This window comes from Hyaena hyaena, unplaced genomic scaffold, assembly GCF_003009895.1.
Source record: "Hyaena hyaena isolate Hyena2069 unplaced genomic scaffold, ASM300989v1 scaffold_233, whole genome shotgun sequence".
Classification (NCBI taxonomy): domain Eukaryota; kingdom Metazoa; phylum Chordata; class Mammalia; order Carnivora; family Hyaenidae; genus Hyaena; species Hyaena hyaena.
In genome coordinates, this window is record NW_024080866.1 from 1,045,628 (window position 1) to 1,060,607 (window position 14,980).

Here is a 14,980-nt window from a genome sequence, read left to right on the forward strand (position 1 = left end):
GGACCCCAGTAGTGTCCCCGCGTGAAGTGCCCGCATTGAAAACGGTCTGGGGGGGTTTCCAGGCTGTGCTGATCCCAAGGCAGGGCAACCTAACCCTTGCTGACCTCCTTCCCCCCAGCAGCCCAGTCTCTGTCCTAGTTTCAGGGTGTGGCCTCCGTGTGCTCTAAAGCAGTGCTTCACAAATATCAGTGAAGCTCATTGTTCACCTGGGCTCTTGTTAAATGCAGATTCTGATTCCATGCATCCAGAACTGGGTCCAAGATTGCATTTCTATCTTGCTTCCACATCATAGGGACATGTGTGAACTAGCAAGAGCCTAAATAGAGCTAAGTAGCAAGAGTCTAAATACATTTGCCATGAATTCTGGGCCCTAGGTGTCCAGATATAAATTAAAAAATAATAACATTGGGTGGTTCAGTCGGTTAAGTGTCTGACTTTGGCTCAGGTCCTGATCTCATGGTTTGTGGGTTCGAGGCCTGCATCAGTTTGTGTGCTCTGAGCCTGGAGCCTGCTTCAGATTCTGTGTCTCCTTCTCTCTCTGCCCCTCCCGGATCATGCTTTGTGTGTGTGTCTCTCTCTCACTCAAAAATGAATAAACATTTAGAAAATAAAAATAATATAATAACATCTAACGTGCTTAAATGGTACTTACTACATGCCAGGCATTATTCCAAGGGCTTTACATATATAGCTCATTTAATACTCATGATAACCTAATGAAGCAAGATAATTATTAGTCCCATTTTAAAGGATCAAACTAAAGGCCTAAAGAGGTTGAGTTGCCCAAGGTCACCCAGATAGGAGCTGGAATTTTATCCCAGGAGTCTGGCTGCTACATTAAGTCTAAGCTGCTATATTCCTCTGCCCTCTAAATAGTTTGTGTATTTGTTTTTGGCGCTATGGTTGCGTTTCCTGCAGCTTCCACCAAGTTTGTCTGAGTAAGCACTCGCAAGCTCCAGGCATATGGTATATGGACCAGATCTGAAAATCAGGGTGGGTGTGAACCCAGACATCCCCACACTGAACATGCACCCCAGGCGATCAGATTATGTTGCAGTGTTTAAGAAACTCTGCACTAAGCTTGAGTATGGAGTCTGGCTAGGAAGGAAACCCCTTGAAACTGCAGGGTTAAATCTTGCTGGAAGACGTGCCAGTCAATCTCTGGCAGCCCAAATAGGAAGATTGGGGAAGATCTAGCCTGGGAGCTCCTCCAGGCCTCTGCCCCTCCCTGATGACTCATTCAGCACACACACAAGCACTCAGTCACTCATTCACACATACATGCACATCCTGCTAATGCCTCCATCAGCACAGATGGTGACCACAGATGTGCAAACCTGGGTTCATCCCATGCTTTTCGGGTCTCAGGGCCTGGGGGGGCTGTGCAGGGGTCCCCGGATGCCCTCTGGAGCCCAGCCCCGACCATATCAGGCAATCTCTGCTCTCCTGGGCTCTTGCCAAGAGACTCATATGACCAGACAATCCCTGCAGCTCAGCCTCTCCCCATCTACCAGGCTGTGGTCAGGCCATGCAAATGTTTGAAATGGAGCATGATTTAGCAAAAGTGTTAGAAGAGATTGGGTGGGGAGGAAAGGTGGGAGATCTTAGAGATGGCCCAGTCAGTACGAGTGAATTCTCAGTTCAGTGCAAGGGGGCTCAGGGACCTCACTTTGGGCTGCAAGGAAGCATCATTTGGCCCAGTAAAAAGGCACCAGCTGTAATCAATGCCCCTGCCTTCTTATACTGTGCACTTATAGAGCACCCAGTGCCTAGAAAGCATTGTGCCAGGGAATAGGGAAGAGAAAATACACGGATGATATGCCCTGTTCTCAAGGAGCTCACTGTCTAATAGAGGGACAGAGACAGGTACAGAAATAATTACAATCCAAAGCAAAAATATCAGTGTCACAGAGATTTAGCATGGTGAAGAATGGCTCCACCCCGGGGAATCTGGGAAGGCTTCATCTGAATGGGCCTGGAAGGAGAGAGACGGTTTTGACAAGTGAAGAGAAAGAAGCGGGTGGGGCCACAGGGCACCTAAAGTGAGGAAACAGCACAAACACAGGCAAAGAATTGGGAAAGGGGCAGCATATGTTTCATTTGTTCATTCAACAAACATTGATGGAATACCTAGAGTGCCAGAGAGCACGACAGATGGAGAGACAGGTTCTCTGGAATGGTGCTTCCAGTCTGGAGAGGAGCTATGATGTGAGCTAGGGAGCAAACAACCAAATGAGGGGTGTGCAGTCCAACCTGGCAAAAGTGAAGGATGTTAGGTAGGGGGTTGATGAGCCCACTTCCAGTGAGTCCCACCGAAAGTTGCTCCCTGAGCCTTGCATCCAGTGACAGATTCTCTGGATCAGTGCTGGACAGCCCTCAAATGTGTCCCTACCATCTTAGGTCCCCAAATGCTGTGCTTTCCAGCCCAGACCTCTTTAACATTGTCCACCCACCATTTGCTCACATCCCCTGAGAAGGAGATGCCTGGAGCAGTGCATGCCACCCAAGCAGGGAGTGAAGAGAGAAGACTTGGCTAGAGGGCTTCCACCTGCTCCTAAAGACCCTCGCCTCCCAGGACAACAGCCATCATGGGCGCCCAAGCTCATTCCCCAAGCCCAACCAACTCTTGGTGAAAGCCCTGACCACACGCTGTACATAGGGCATCTCTCCTGGGAGACACAGTGGCCAGCTGGGCAAGGCAGAAATGTACTAGAAGTGTGTGTTGGGCCTGGGAAGCTGCAGTTCTGCTCGAGAAGAGGAAGATGGCAGGAGTCTTGGAGGTTGAGGTTAGGACTTTGGCTTGATCCTGCTGGTAACTGGACATGAGAGGCAAGTGTGTGTAAGCAAGGTCAGGAGGAAGGACATGGCAATGATGTGTGAAGCTGCAGGAATGGGTAGGCCCAGTAAGAGAGAGAGAGGCTTAATGAGAAGAAGAAGGACCAAGACCTTTAGAACTTTGGAGGAGAAAGAGGAACAGTCACAGGGGAAGAGTCCAGAAGGATGCCAGGGAGGCACAAATTCCAAGATGGGGGAAGGATAAGCAATAAAGCCTGAGCTTCAGAGACGCCCAGGAGTGGAAGGACTGAGAGAAAATCATTGGGTTTTGGTAACTGTTAGGACAGGAGGCTACTCACCCAGGGAGGTGTCCTGAAGAGATGGGTGGGTTTCTGTAGGATTCATCTAAATCCCTGGGCATGTGCCCCCCACACTCCTAGGGTTATAAAGAACAGATGGCAGGTTTGGACTTTGCCCTGTTTTAGGCTATTGATACAGGAGGAACCTTCAGCACCCATGTATAGGGAAGGGCACCAGAACCCCATAGTACAATGAGAGTAAAGAAATCATGGGGCGCCTGGGTGGCTTAGTCGGTTAAGCATCCGACTTTCGCTTAGGTCATGATCTCGCGGTTCGTGGGTTCGAGCCCCGCGTCGGGCTCTGTGCTGACTGCCAGCTCAGAGCCTGGAGCCTGTTTCAGAGTCTGTGACTCCTTCTCTCTCTGACCCTTTCCTGCTCACGCTATCTCTCTCTCTCTCTCTCTCTCTCTCTCTCCTAGAAATAAATAAAACATTAAAAAAAAAAAAAAGAAAGAAATCATGTCCACACTAACATGGTTCCACTTCCAGGGTCTCACAGAAGGTAAGGGAGTTTGCTGCTGAGAGCCCAGCTCTGCCCAGCCCTTGGAGGCCAAATGAAGTGACCTCCTCTTGCATCTGCTTGATCTGCTCTGCAGAGGAAGGGCAGAGAGAGCTGTAGGATGGGAAGAGTGTCCCTGAGGATCTACTGAAGAGCAATGGGAGATGGTCTGAAATGGCAGCCGGTAGCAGAGTAGAGGTGACACTGGTTGTTACCATGGTAGTGAGCTTTGAATGAGCACCAGCCCCTCCTGCCCACCCCTCCCACCCAGCCAGCCACCCTTCACATGAAGGAGGAACCACACCTTCAGCCCTCCCCACTCTGCTCACAAGAACCTAGCCCTGGCAGCAAGCCCAGAGCCAGAGTGGCAGGACTGTCTCCTGTTTGTGTCTGAATTCCCACCTCCTCTCAAAGTTATCTTGGTCCAAGGCTCACTTCTTTCCCTGATTCACTTATTCATGTATTTATTCATTCAGCACTTACTAACTGAGCATCTACTAAACTAGGCACACTGTGTCAAGCATTGGGAACACAGATGTGAACAAAAGAGGTGTGGGCCTTAGACATTTATGGTCCAGTGGAGAGGCACCTGGGTGGCTCAGTCAGTTAAGCATCCGACCTCAGCTCAGGTCATGATCTCATGGTTTATGAGTTTGAGCCCTGCCTCGGGCTCTGTGCTGACAGCTCGGGGCCTGGAACCTGCTTCAGATTCTGTGTCTCCCTCTCTCTCTCTGTCCCTCCCCTGCTTGTGCTCTCTCTCTCTCTCTCAAAAATAAATAAATAAACATTTAAAAAAATTTTATGTTCCAGTGGGAACCCCAGATATTAAATAAACACACCCCTCCAAAACAAGTAACTCAAATTGTAATTAGTGCTGGGAAAGGGAAAGAGAAGTACATTCAGGAGGCTATGAAAGCCTATAACAGCAGAACTGTCTAAGGTGAGGGTTCAGAAACTTCTTTAAAGACAGACTATTAAGTTGAGGTCTTTTTTTTTTTTTAAGTTTATTTATTTTGACAGAGGACAGCATGCACTCGGGAGCTTGGGAGGGGCAGAGAGAGAGAGAGAGAATCCCAAGCAGTTTTCCCACTGTCAGCACAGAGCCCAATGTGGGGCTCACCCACAAACCATGAGATCATGACCTGAGCTGAAGTCAAGAGTTGGATGCTAAACCAACTGAGCCACCCAGGTACCCCTAAGCTGCGGTCTTGAGGATAAATAGGAATTTTCAGGTGAAGAGAAGGAGAAGCATTCGGGGAAGGCACACAGCACATGCAAAGGTTGTGAGATGGGAAGGTGTTTATCCTGATTGAGGAAATGAAAGCAGGCAAATGAGCTGGAGAGTAGATATTGGGAGCAGAGTGGCCCCAGGGCCAGCTCTCGCAGGGACAGACAGAGCCTGTTAAGGATTTGTTTACTTCAGCCATTGAAGGGAGTTAAGAATGTGGTCAAATAATCAGACATCCACTCTTTAAAAATCGCACTGCCTGCAGCCTGTGAATAGCTTGATAGAGGCCAGTGTGCACTTTAGAAGGAAGCAAGAGCTGGAGGAACCTGGATTAGGCTGGCGAGGGGCAGAAATAGTGGGTTGGTAGTATTTAGAACGCTGGGTGTTCTTATTTGTCAGTGGCCTGCTTAAAATGCAATGCACAGGGGCACCTGGGTGGCTCAGTCGGTTGAGCATCAGACTTTGGCTTCAGTCATGAGCTCATGGTTCATGAGTTTGAGCCCCGTGTTAGGCTCTGTGCTGACAGCTCAGAGCCTGGAACCTGCTTTGGATCCCTCTCTCTCTAACCCTCCCCTGCTCGTGTTCTGTCTCTCTCTCTCTCTCTCAAAAGTAAAAAAAAAAAAAAAAAAAAAGATTAAAACGTAATGCGTAGAGCAGACCACTCTATCTTCATCAGGTTAGACCAAGATGTAAAAATAAAATGCAATCAAAGTGAAAGCAAAATATCAAAATACCAGTACCCTAACACAAACAAAGATCTATTTCTCACTCAGGCAAAGTCTGAGGTGGGTAAATAGGAGAGGGAGGGCAGGAGGAGAGGAGGGGAGGCTCCTCTGGTCACCTGGTGACCCAACTGACAGAGTCTCCCCCAGCTGGGAATGCCACCATCAAGACACATCGTATTCCCCAGATCCTGAGACAAGTGAGTGCAAGTAGTTTATGTGCAAGTTGTTCCCAAGAAACATCAGAAAGGAACAGGGGAAGTAATATAGAAAAGAGAAGAAAGCCAGCAAAGGGTGGGGAGCCAGCCAATGACTGCTGTGAGCAACTCTGGGAGCCACGCACAGGAGTCGTCCCAACCTAGGCGGAAGCAAAGTGGAGTGTTTGTCACCAATCTCCACAGTCATTCACTGGCACACTAACTCAGGCACCTCCAGCTTGCCTTGGGCCAAATGTGCCGGGTGTGCTGTGAGCAGCCTTGGGAATGTGGAAGTGAGCACTGAGGAGGATGGGTGGGAACCATTGGCACCTGTTACACTGGTGTCCAGGGTCCAGAAACGGAAAGAAAAAGAGCAAGAAGAGTGGTGAGAAGTGGAGGTTGGGGGGTTCTATGCCAGGACTCAACCATGTGGCCCCAACCTATGTGGAACATGAGCTGGGAATTGTTAAGGAAGCACACAGACTATCTGATGAGCACTACTGGTTTTTGCCACAATATACAACCTTCAGTACAGTTTTGCTGATGCAGAAGAGAGTGGCCTTATATCCTTCTTAGGTAAAGACTTTATACTTCTGATAACAGAGCTGACAGTACTTGCGCTGCTTCAGTAGCCACATGCCACTGAAGGCTCCTGCCTCCTACATGGCCCTGTTCTCTGGGTGCTCTCATGGCTGCTGGTTGAGGGCAATGCCCACTTGAACACCACACACTTGTGCTCTCCTACGCAAATTGGGCATTTCCCTGGAGGTACAGCACCCGCTCCCCAGAGGCCCCCTTTGCATGCTACTTTTCATGACACTCAAGTTTTCCAAGCTGGAGGGGCCCCACCAGCACTGGCGTGGGTGCCAGGACCACTCCTGAAGGCAGGAGGTGAGGGGGCCGGTGCACATCACACAGCGGTGACTGTGGGTGAGTTTGCAGCCCAAGGCATCAAAAACTTTGAGCAGGGTCATGACATCCTGCTTTCCACTTACATCCAGTCACAGTCTAGGGGTTACAGAAGACACAAAACACTGCTAAATGCACTACCAAAGACCCCAGCTCCAGTAGATAAGAGTAAAGGGCCCCCAAAGGCCACCTCCTGATCTCTGGAACCCATGAGTGTGTTACCTGCAAAACGGACTTTGCAGATGTGGTTGTGTTAAAAATCTTGAGATGGGGAGACTATCCTGGATTAGCCAAGATCACCCATGTGATTGGTGTTCTTAGAAGAGAGAGGTGGGATGGTCAGAGGCAGAGAAGTGACGACAGAAGCAGAGGCTGGAGGGACATGGGGTTGTGAGCTGGGGAATGTGGGCATCTTCTCCAAGCCGGGAAAGGCCAGGAAAAGGATTCTCCCAAGGAACACAACCTGCAAACCCCTTGATTTTTAGCCTACTGTGACCCATTTAAGATTCCTGACTTCCCAGAACTATGAGAAAATAAAACTTGTGTTGTTTTAAGCTGATAAACTTGTGGTCATTTTCTATAGCAGTAATAGGAAATGAATACAGATTTTCAAAATGCACTACTGAAGCTCAAGTGCAGAGATAATAATTATTACCATTCCAAGGTTGTAAGGGTCATTTACTGACAACTCACTGGGGGTCCAGAGCTGCACTCCACTCCCACCTGCAGCATCTCCTGGAACCTCACAAGAGCCTGAGCGGTAAACTCTTAATCTCCCCATTCCGCAGACAAGAAGACTATGGCACCCAGAGGTTAAATTACCTGCCCAAGGTCCCTGGCTGGTACATGGCAGGGTTGGGACTCGAACCCAGGTCATTGGGTAAGTTGCTCTTAAATCGCCCTGTAATGTGGTTTCCTGACTGTTCAGCAAAAGAAACAATGAGCGAATGGGCAGGGTGTTGAAGTGGACTTGGGGAGGCAAGAGTGAGGGCAGACAGTATTCAAAGAGGGGGACAGCACAACAAAAAGGGTGATGACTAAGGAGTCGCCCCCATGCAGCCTCGTGTCCCTGCTATGGTCTCTGACACAGTTCTGGCCTCAGTCGGTGCCACCTCTACCTTCTCCCTCATAGAGCACCTGCTCTGCCCCACCCTCTTTTAGAGGCTGAGAGGTTCCTAATCTTCATCCCACCCCACTGATCAACTCACTGATAACACTGGCTCATGACACCAGGGCAAAGTGAGGGGATTTGGAGACATCTATATAGAGCCTGGTGGGGGGAAAAAAAAACCAACAATTACATCTTTTTTATCTTATATAATTATGGTAAGAAAGATGTAATACAAAGTACTAGGAAAGATATTAAATACTGACTTGGTATAAAACATCCTCATGAAATCTTCCAGACGCTTTAAAATGAGAAATTTGAGGGGCGCCTGGGTGGCTTAGTCGGTTAAGCGTCCGACTTTCGCTTAGGTCATGATCTCACGGTTCGTGGGCTCGAGCCCCGCATCGGGCTCTGTGCTGACTGCCAGCTCAGAGCCTGGAGCCTATTTCAGAGTCTGTGTCTCCCTCTCTCTCTGACCCTCCCCTGCTCACGCTGTCTCTCTCTCTCTCCTAGAAATAAATAAAAATTAAAAAAAAATAATAAAATAAACTAAAATGAGAAATTTGAGTTGGCTTCAGTGAGCACAATTTTTTAACATTAGATTTTTTTTTTTTTTTTTTGCATGAAATGACCACAGGCAGTTCCTCTTCAAGGCTTTTTTTTTTTTTTTTTTAAATTGAGATATAACTCACCTATAACATTATATTGGTTTCGGGTACACAACATAATGATTAGATATTTGTATATATTGCTCATCCTGCTCTGCACTTGTGGGTGCACCTCTGGAGAGCCCCCCAAAAGGTCCTGCAGGTACAACCAACCTAGGTGCTCCAGCATGAGGACTGAGGTGAGCAATGCCCCTCCCCACCTGTATCATACTTGTGATACACTAGCCTTTCCATCCAAACTAGCAGAACAGGAGGACCTGATACAACTGGAGGAAAAAGGCAAAAATACTTCCCTACCCCCTCCTTCACACCCGACTCCCACCTAGTCTGAATTCCACTCCACCCACAAGCTGTGTAACCTTTAGCTAATAACTTAACCTCAGCCTCAGTCCCCAGTTCTGGGAAACAGGGACAGAAGCACCTTTCCCATAGGATTGTGTGAGCATTACACAAGGTGATGGCATATGGCCAGACACAGGGGAAGCCCCAGGCAGTGCCAGTTCTTGTCGGTCATACAGAGACACGCAGACACAGAGAGCTCTCCTGTGGTCACTTGCACACATGCAGATACGCAGAGGCCCAAAGCCACAGGGAGCTCGGACACGGGCACACACAGGGACACAGATCTGAGGGCCCCATGGAGCCTCCGCATCCAGGCTCTTGCTCTGCTTCAGCCCCATTTGGTTAGAGCTGGATCTGACCTGTTTTTCTGGGAGAACTGGCAGCATCAAAGGGAGCCCTTTAAACTCTGCCCCACTTTGATATGCCGATGGAGGGGCCCTGGCCTGGCTCCTCACACACTCTGGAGGCCACTCCCACCCCTTTAATTCTTTATCTGGGGGAGTAGAAGTAGGAGGTGCAGCCGGGAAAGGATTTGTCATCCACAGTCCGTAAACACACAGACACACCCACAGAGATCCAAGCAGACTGGACATAAGAGCACCTGCTTTATGCTCACGCCCTGCCCAGCAGGGAGCGGACCCAGCAACCTTGCAGATCCAAATCCTCTGACTCCAAAGTCAAGGGTTTTTACACTATGTGAGGCTGCATTAGCTCTATCCCCACTGCCACCACCACCACTGTCATCCCTGCTGCGACCACTATCACCACCAACAGCATTGCCATCCCCACGACCATCTCCACCATCGTCACCACCACCATCCCCGTCACCACTGTCACCACCACCACCACAAGCAGCACCTTCACCTCCACCACTGCCATCAGAACCACCATCATTTTCACCTCCAGCAGCACCATCCCCACCCCCACCATTATTGCCCTCATTACAGCCACCACCATCACGGCCATCACTAACTTATCATACCATCACTGTCTGAACTAATCAAGGAACCCTCTTGAACTCTTATATAGCACAGAGGAAAGACCTAATGGGAAGGGCAGAGGAGGGTCATATGCTTCCTAGGAGCCCAGGGGAAAAGGTCAAGAAGTCCAGGCCCTGCCACAGCCCCACATTCTCCCAAACTTCAGCCCTGTTGGAGACAGTATCTTCCCAGCCTGCGTCTGAGCCTCCTCCCCCTCCCTCCTCCCACACCCAAAGAGACTGGTCTCCATCAGGTGTGGCCCTCATGGTTTCCCAGTGCCGGAGGCAGCTGTGGAAAGAGAAGCCCAGGAGGGGAAGGGAGGGAGGGGCAGAGCCCTGGCTGCACCCACAGGATTGGATGACTTGTGCCCTCTCAGCCAGCCCCTGACTAGAAGGTTTCTCAAAGAGACCGTGACCTCTGCCACTGCCCTGAGCTCTGCCCGTCTCCGCCATGAGGTGGGCACCCGCTGGGCAGCCTGGGCCGCAGGGGCCATCCTGAAGCAGTGGTGAGGTGGGAGGAGGCCCTGAGGCCCCGTGGGGGGCACCATGGACAAGTTCCGGATGATATTCCAGTTCCTGCAGTCCAACCAGGAGTCCTTCATGAACGGCATCTGCGGCATCATGGCACTGGCCAGCGCCCAGGTGTACTCTGCCTTCGATTTCAACTGCCCCTGCCTGCCCGGCTACAACGCGGCCTACAGCGCGGGCATCCTGCTGGCGCCCCCGCTGGTGCTCTTCCTACTCGGCCTGGTCATGAACAACAACGTGTCCATGCTGGCCGAAGAGTGGAAGCGGCCCCGGGGCCGCCGGGCCAAAGACCCTGCCGTGCTGCGCTACATGTTCTGCTCCATGGCACAGCGGGCCCTCATCGCTCCCGTCGTCTGGGTGGCTGTCACACTGCTGGATGGCAAGTGCTTCCTCTGTGCCTTCTGCACTGCCGTGCCCGTGACAGTGCTGGGCAACGGCAGCCTGGCGCCTGGCCTGCCCCCACCTGAGCTCGCCCGCCTGCTAGCCAGGGTGCCCTGCCCTGACATCTATGATGGCGACTGGCTGCTGGCCCGCGAGGTGGCCGTGCGGTACCTGCGCTGCATCTCCCAGGTGAGGGGGTGAAACAGCCTTGGCCTGGGTCTCCCCTCACAGCCCGGGCTCCCTCTGGCAAGGCCCAATCCCTCACCTCTGGAAATGGGGCTTTCTCAGGGTAGAGTCATGTTTCCCCAATAGATTGGAGTCCCCAGACTGGGCTGGGTCTCCCCCTCAGACAGAGCTCTTTGGGACAGGGCTGTATTTTCCCAGCTGAGGCCAGGCCTTCTGAAGGCAGAGCCGTGTGTCTTCCCTGGACCAGAGCCACCTGGAAAAAGTGCTGTGGCTACCTCAGTCCGGAGGCCTGTCCCTAGAGTGGACCCAACAGCTCAGCCAGCCCCCACATTCTCCATCCTGAGCTGCAGCTAGGAAGCCTGGTGCATTTGCATCCTTTTCTTCTTCCAGGCCAGGGCAGTGGTGAGGCAGGTGGGTGGCTGGGCCATTTGGGTACATTTCCCTGGCAAATGCCTCCAGCAGGTGCCTCCCTGCTCAGGGAGTGGGATCCAAGGGTCTTGGGTCGTCTGGAAGGGAGGGCTTGGGTAAAGGGGATGTACTATTGGGATGCATGCTAAAGGCAGGGGTGGAGGGCTCACTGATGAGTGTGAGCTTGGTTCCCCACCCCCAGCCCCATTCCCTCGTCCTCTGCCCCTCGGGAGCTCCCTCATCTAAGCCCCCAGGCCTCCCCTGCAGTCGCTGCAGCATCGGGAGGAAGCAGCAGCATGCCCTTGCAGCAGACGGACCAGGGCTGTCAGGGCAGGGAGGGGGCCGGGCCTGCCCTGCCAGGGCTAGAGAACCTCTGCTCTGGAGTCCGGATCCCTGGCCCCCATCTCCAGCCCTCCCCTGGGGCCTGCGTCATCACATGAATATCACACTCTGAGTGTACAAGCTCTGCTTCCTTCCCAAACCACCGTGGGCACTTGTGCCACGGTCCCAGGCCTCAGGGCCTGGGGCAACTGTCCCTCTACCTGCATCGTAAACTAAAAGGGCCCCTGGAGGACAGGCTGCCTGGCCTACAGACATGTTTCACTTCCAAGTGAATTCAAAATTCAATTTTGGAATTAGTCAACATCCTCTAAAACCCAGAAATTTTCACAGAAAAATCAGATTTTGGCTTTACTTAAAACACGAAAATGTCCAGCCCCACAGGGTCCATGTCTCCCCTTGGAGCAGCACAGGGGATGCCCCCCAGACCAAGCACGTGCTCTGCAGCTCCCAGCCCACGTTTGCTCTGCCACAAGCCCCCAACTCCGATTACAGGCACTTACCTTGCATCTTGATCTGGCCAAACACTTCTCTGGGCAGCTGGGGGCTGAACCAGAAGCCCGATTAGGAAGGCATCCTGCCCCACTCCTGATTGAATTATTGGCAGAGACCTAGCATGTAAGCGTCTAGTGCTCTTCAGCACAGGGTTTGAGCAACTGTCTGATTTGTCTCTGTGGCCCTTGAGGGCCCAACCTAGAGCCCACACAGAGGAAGCTTATTCAGTGCTGGCTACTGACAGGCAGACAATACCAGGAGCCAGAGGAGGGGTGCAAAACTCAGAGGAGGAAGGGTCACTATGACCCTGGGAGGTTAATGAGGGCCTATTGACATAATAATAGTGGCCAACAGTTACTGAGCACTAACCCCATACCAGGCACTGTGTTGTTGTTGTTTTTTTTTATTACATTTAGTCCCCACAAAAACCCTATGAGATATGTACTATCAACAACCCCATTTTATAGGTGGGGAAACTGAGACACAGAGAAGTCAGACACCTTGCTCCTGGTCAACCACTAAGGACTGAAGACAGGGTCCAAAGCCAGGCAGCCTAATTCCAAGGTGTGCCCAGTTAACTCCAGTGGATTGAGTGCCAGGTCTACGTGTGGGGCATTTTGCTTACATGATCTCATTTCCGTGAGATCGTGTACCTATGCCCATTTGACGGAAAAGGAAATGGAGGCCAAGAGTTAAGGTCATTTGCCCTGTCAGTCTTCTTTTCCCTAGAGGCCCTGACGTAGAGAGTGCGTTGGGGATTTAGACAGGCTTGGGAGGCTGGAGAGCAATGCCAGCCGACTCTCTCCTCTCTCCCCTGCAGGCACTGGGCTGGTCCTTTGTGCTGCTGACCACACTGCTGGCATTTGTGGTGCGCTCAGTGCGGCCCTGCTTCACACAGGCCGCCTTCCTCAAAAGCAAGTACTGGTCCCACTATATTGACATCGAGCGCAAGCTCTTTGATGAAACATGCACAGAACACGCCAAGGCCTTTGCCAAGGTCTGCATCCAACAGTTCTTCGAGGCCATGAACCATGACCTGGAATTGGGTCACGCCCATGAGGCACTGGCCAGGGCCCCTGCTAGCTCGGCTGCTCCAGCGACCACCGATGGTGCTGAGGAGGAGAGGGAGAAGCTTCGTGGCATCACAGATCAAGGCGCCGTGAACAGGCTGCTCACGAGCTGGCACAAATGCAAGCCACCCCTGCGGCTGGGCCAGGAGGAGCCCCTGATGGGCAATGGCTGGGCAGGTGGTGGGCCCCGGCCTCCACGCAAAGAGGTGGCCACCTACTTCAGCAGAGTGTGAACTGTGGCCAAATGAAGAGGCAAGAAAGGAGGTCTGAGCCCATGGGCTCTCAGCTCCCCAAACCAGATGGAAAGATGAAGTCTGCAGGTGCTGGGCAGTAGGCCCAGGCATTTACCTGCCCACTCAGGCAGGAAATCTAGAGCTGGAAGGGGACCTCAGTCCTCCAGCTGTGACACAGCAACTGTGAGTCAGAGGGGCTCGGCACTGGCTTGTGGAAGGATAAGCTCCCACCTGGGCAGCCCTTCCTCAGCCACTTCATCCCTGCTTCACTATCTCCTCAGGTTCTACAGCCATCCTTGCTCTGAATTTTTACAGTCTCGGCTCCCTTCTGCGCAATCCTCAGGGAGGGGGAGGGGGCGGATGGCCATCTCACAAGGCAGGAATCCTCTGATTTTGGCCAGTCTCCTGCATGGGGCTGAGAGTGGGCCAGGAGGACATGGCACACAGCCTCACCTGATGTCACACACCTGCAGTTCTAGGTGATGACACAAGATCCCAGAAGTCAGGTCTGCTCAGGAGAAGCCAGAGTGTGCGGTCACTGCAGGGGCCATGCAACGATTTTCAAGTACATTTACTTACTGCTGAGCACAAGTCTTCCTGCCTTAGCCATTTGAACTGCTATTACAAAATATCACAGACTAAGTAGCTTATAAACAACAGAAATTTACTTCTCACGGTTATGGAGGTTGGAAGTCCAACATCATGGCACTGGCACGGTCACGTTCTGATGGAGGCCATCTTCTTTGTTCAAAGCCAGCACCTTCTCAAGGGAACTCTCTGGAGCCTCTCGTCAAGGCACTGATCCCATTCATGAGGCTCTGCCCTCATGACCTAAGCACCTCCCAGAGGCCCCACCCCCTAGTACCATCACCCTGGGGGGTTAAGACTGAGCACATGAATGGAGGGGACACATTCAGACCACACCATCCTCCCTTGGAGGGGTCCTTGGAGACCACCTGAAAACCTCCCTTTACATCCAGAAAAATTAGACCTCCCCAGAGCTCAGGCATTTAGAAAAGAAGCTGATGTTTTCCCATTTTCTGAAAAACCCTACTCCCTGGGAAGGGGGCTCTAGAGTGCTAAAAGGCTCTGCCCTGAGGTAGAGATGAAGATGGAGGAGTGGAAGGGGAGCTGCCTGGAGTGGAAACCTGATGGGGTTGTTATAATCATGAAACATGTGAGTGTGTAAAAGACAAAATAGGTACTCAGTACCCAGTGGCTAATGTGTTTGTAGATTTCGGAACCTGAGAGCTTCTCCTCCTCTGGACAGAAGTGGGAGGGTGACCTAAGGAACTGGAGCCAGCATGTCAAGGAGGGAATTGAGGGCCCAGAAGATAGAAGTCCCGCTCATCTAGGAATTCATTTTGATCTTGATCCCTACAACACTGCTTTAATAATTTCCCTCTTTCCCAATTAGTCTTCCCTCCATTCCCACATCTAAGACTCAGCCTGAGCTCCTTTCATTATTTGGGAGGAGGACATGCCCAGCGTATCAGGAGGTACAAATGCCAAGGAAAGAGCAAAGTTTTGGGTCAGGCAGATCAGGGTTCAAGA

At 51.6% G+C, this 14,980-nt stretch overlaps 1 protein-coding gene across 1 annotated transcript; it reads left to right on the forward strand.

Annotated features, from left to right (window-relative positions):
- Positions 1-10,332: 10,332 nt before the first annotated feature.
- CALHM1 (calcium homeostasis modulator 1) lies at positions 10,333-13,426 on the forward strand. Its single transcript, XM_039243930.1, has 2 exons — positions 10,333-10,884; positions 12,944-13,426. The coding sequence occupies exons 1-2, from the start codon at positions 10,333-10,335 to the stop codon at positions 13,424-13,426; spliced, it is 1,035 nt and encodes a 344-aa protein (XP_039099861.1).
- Positions 13,427-14,980: the final 1,554 nt, after the last annotated feature.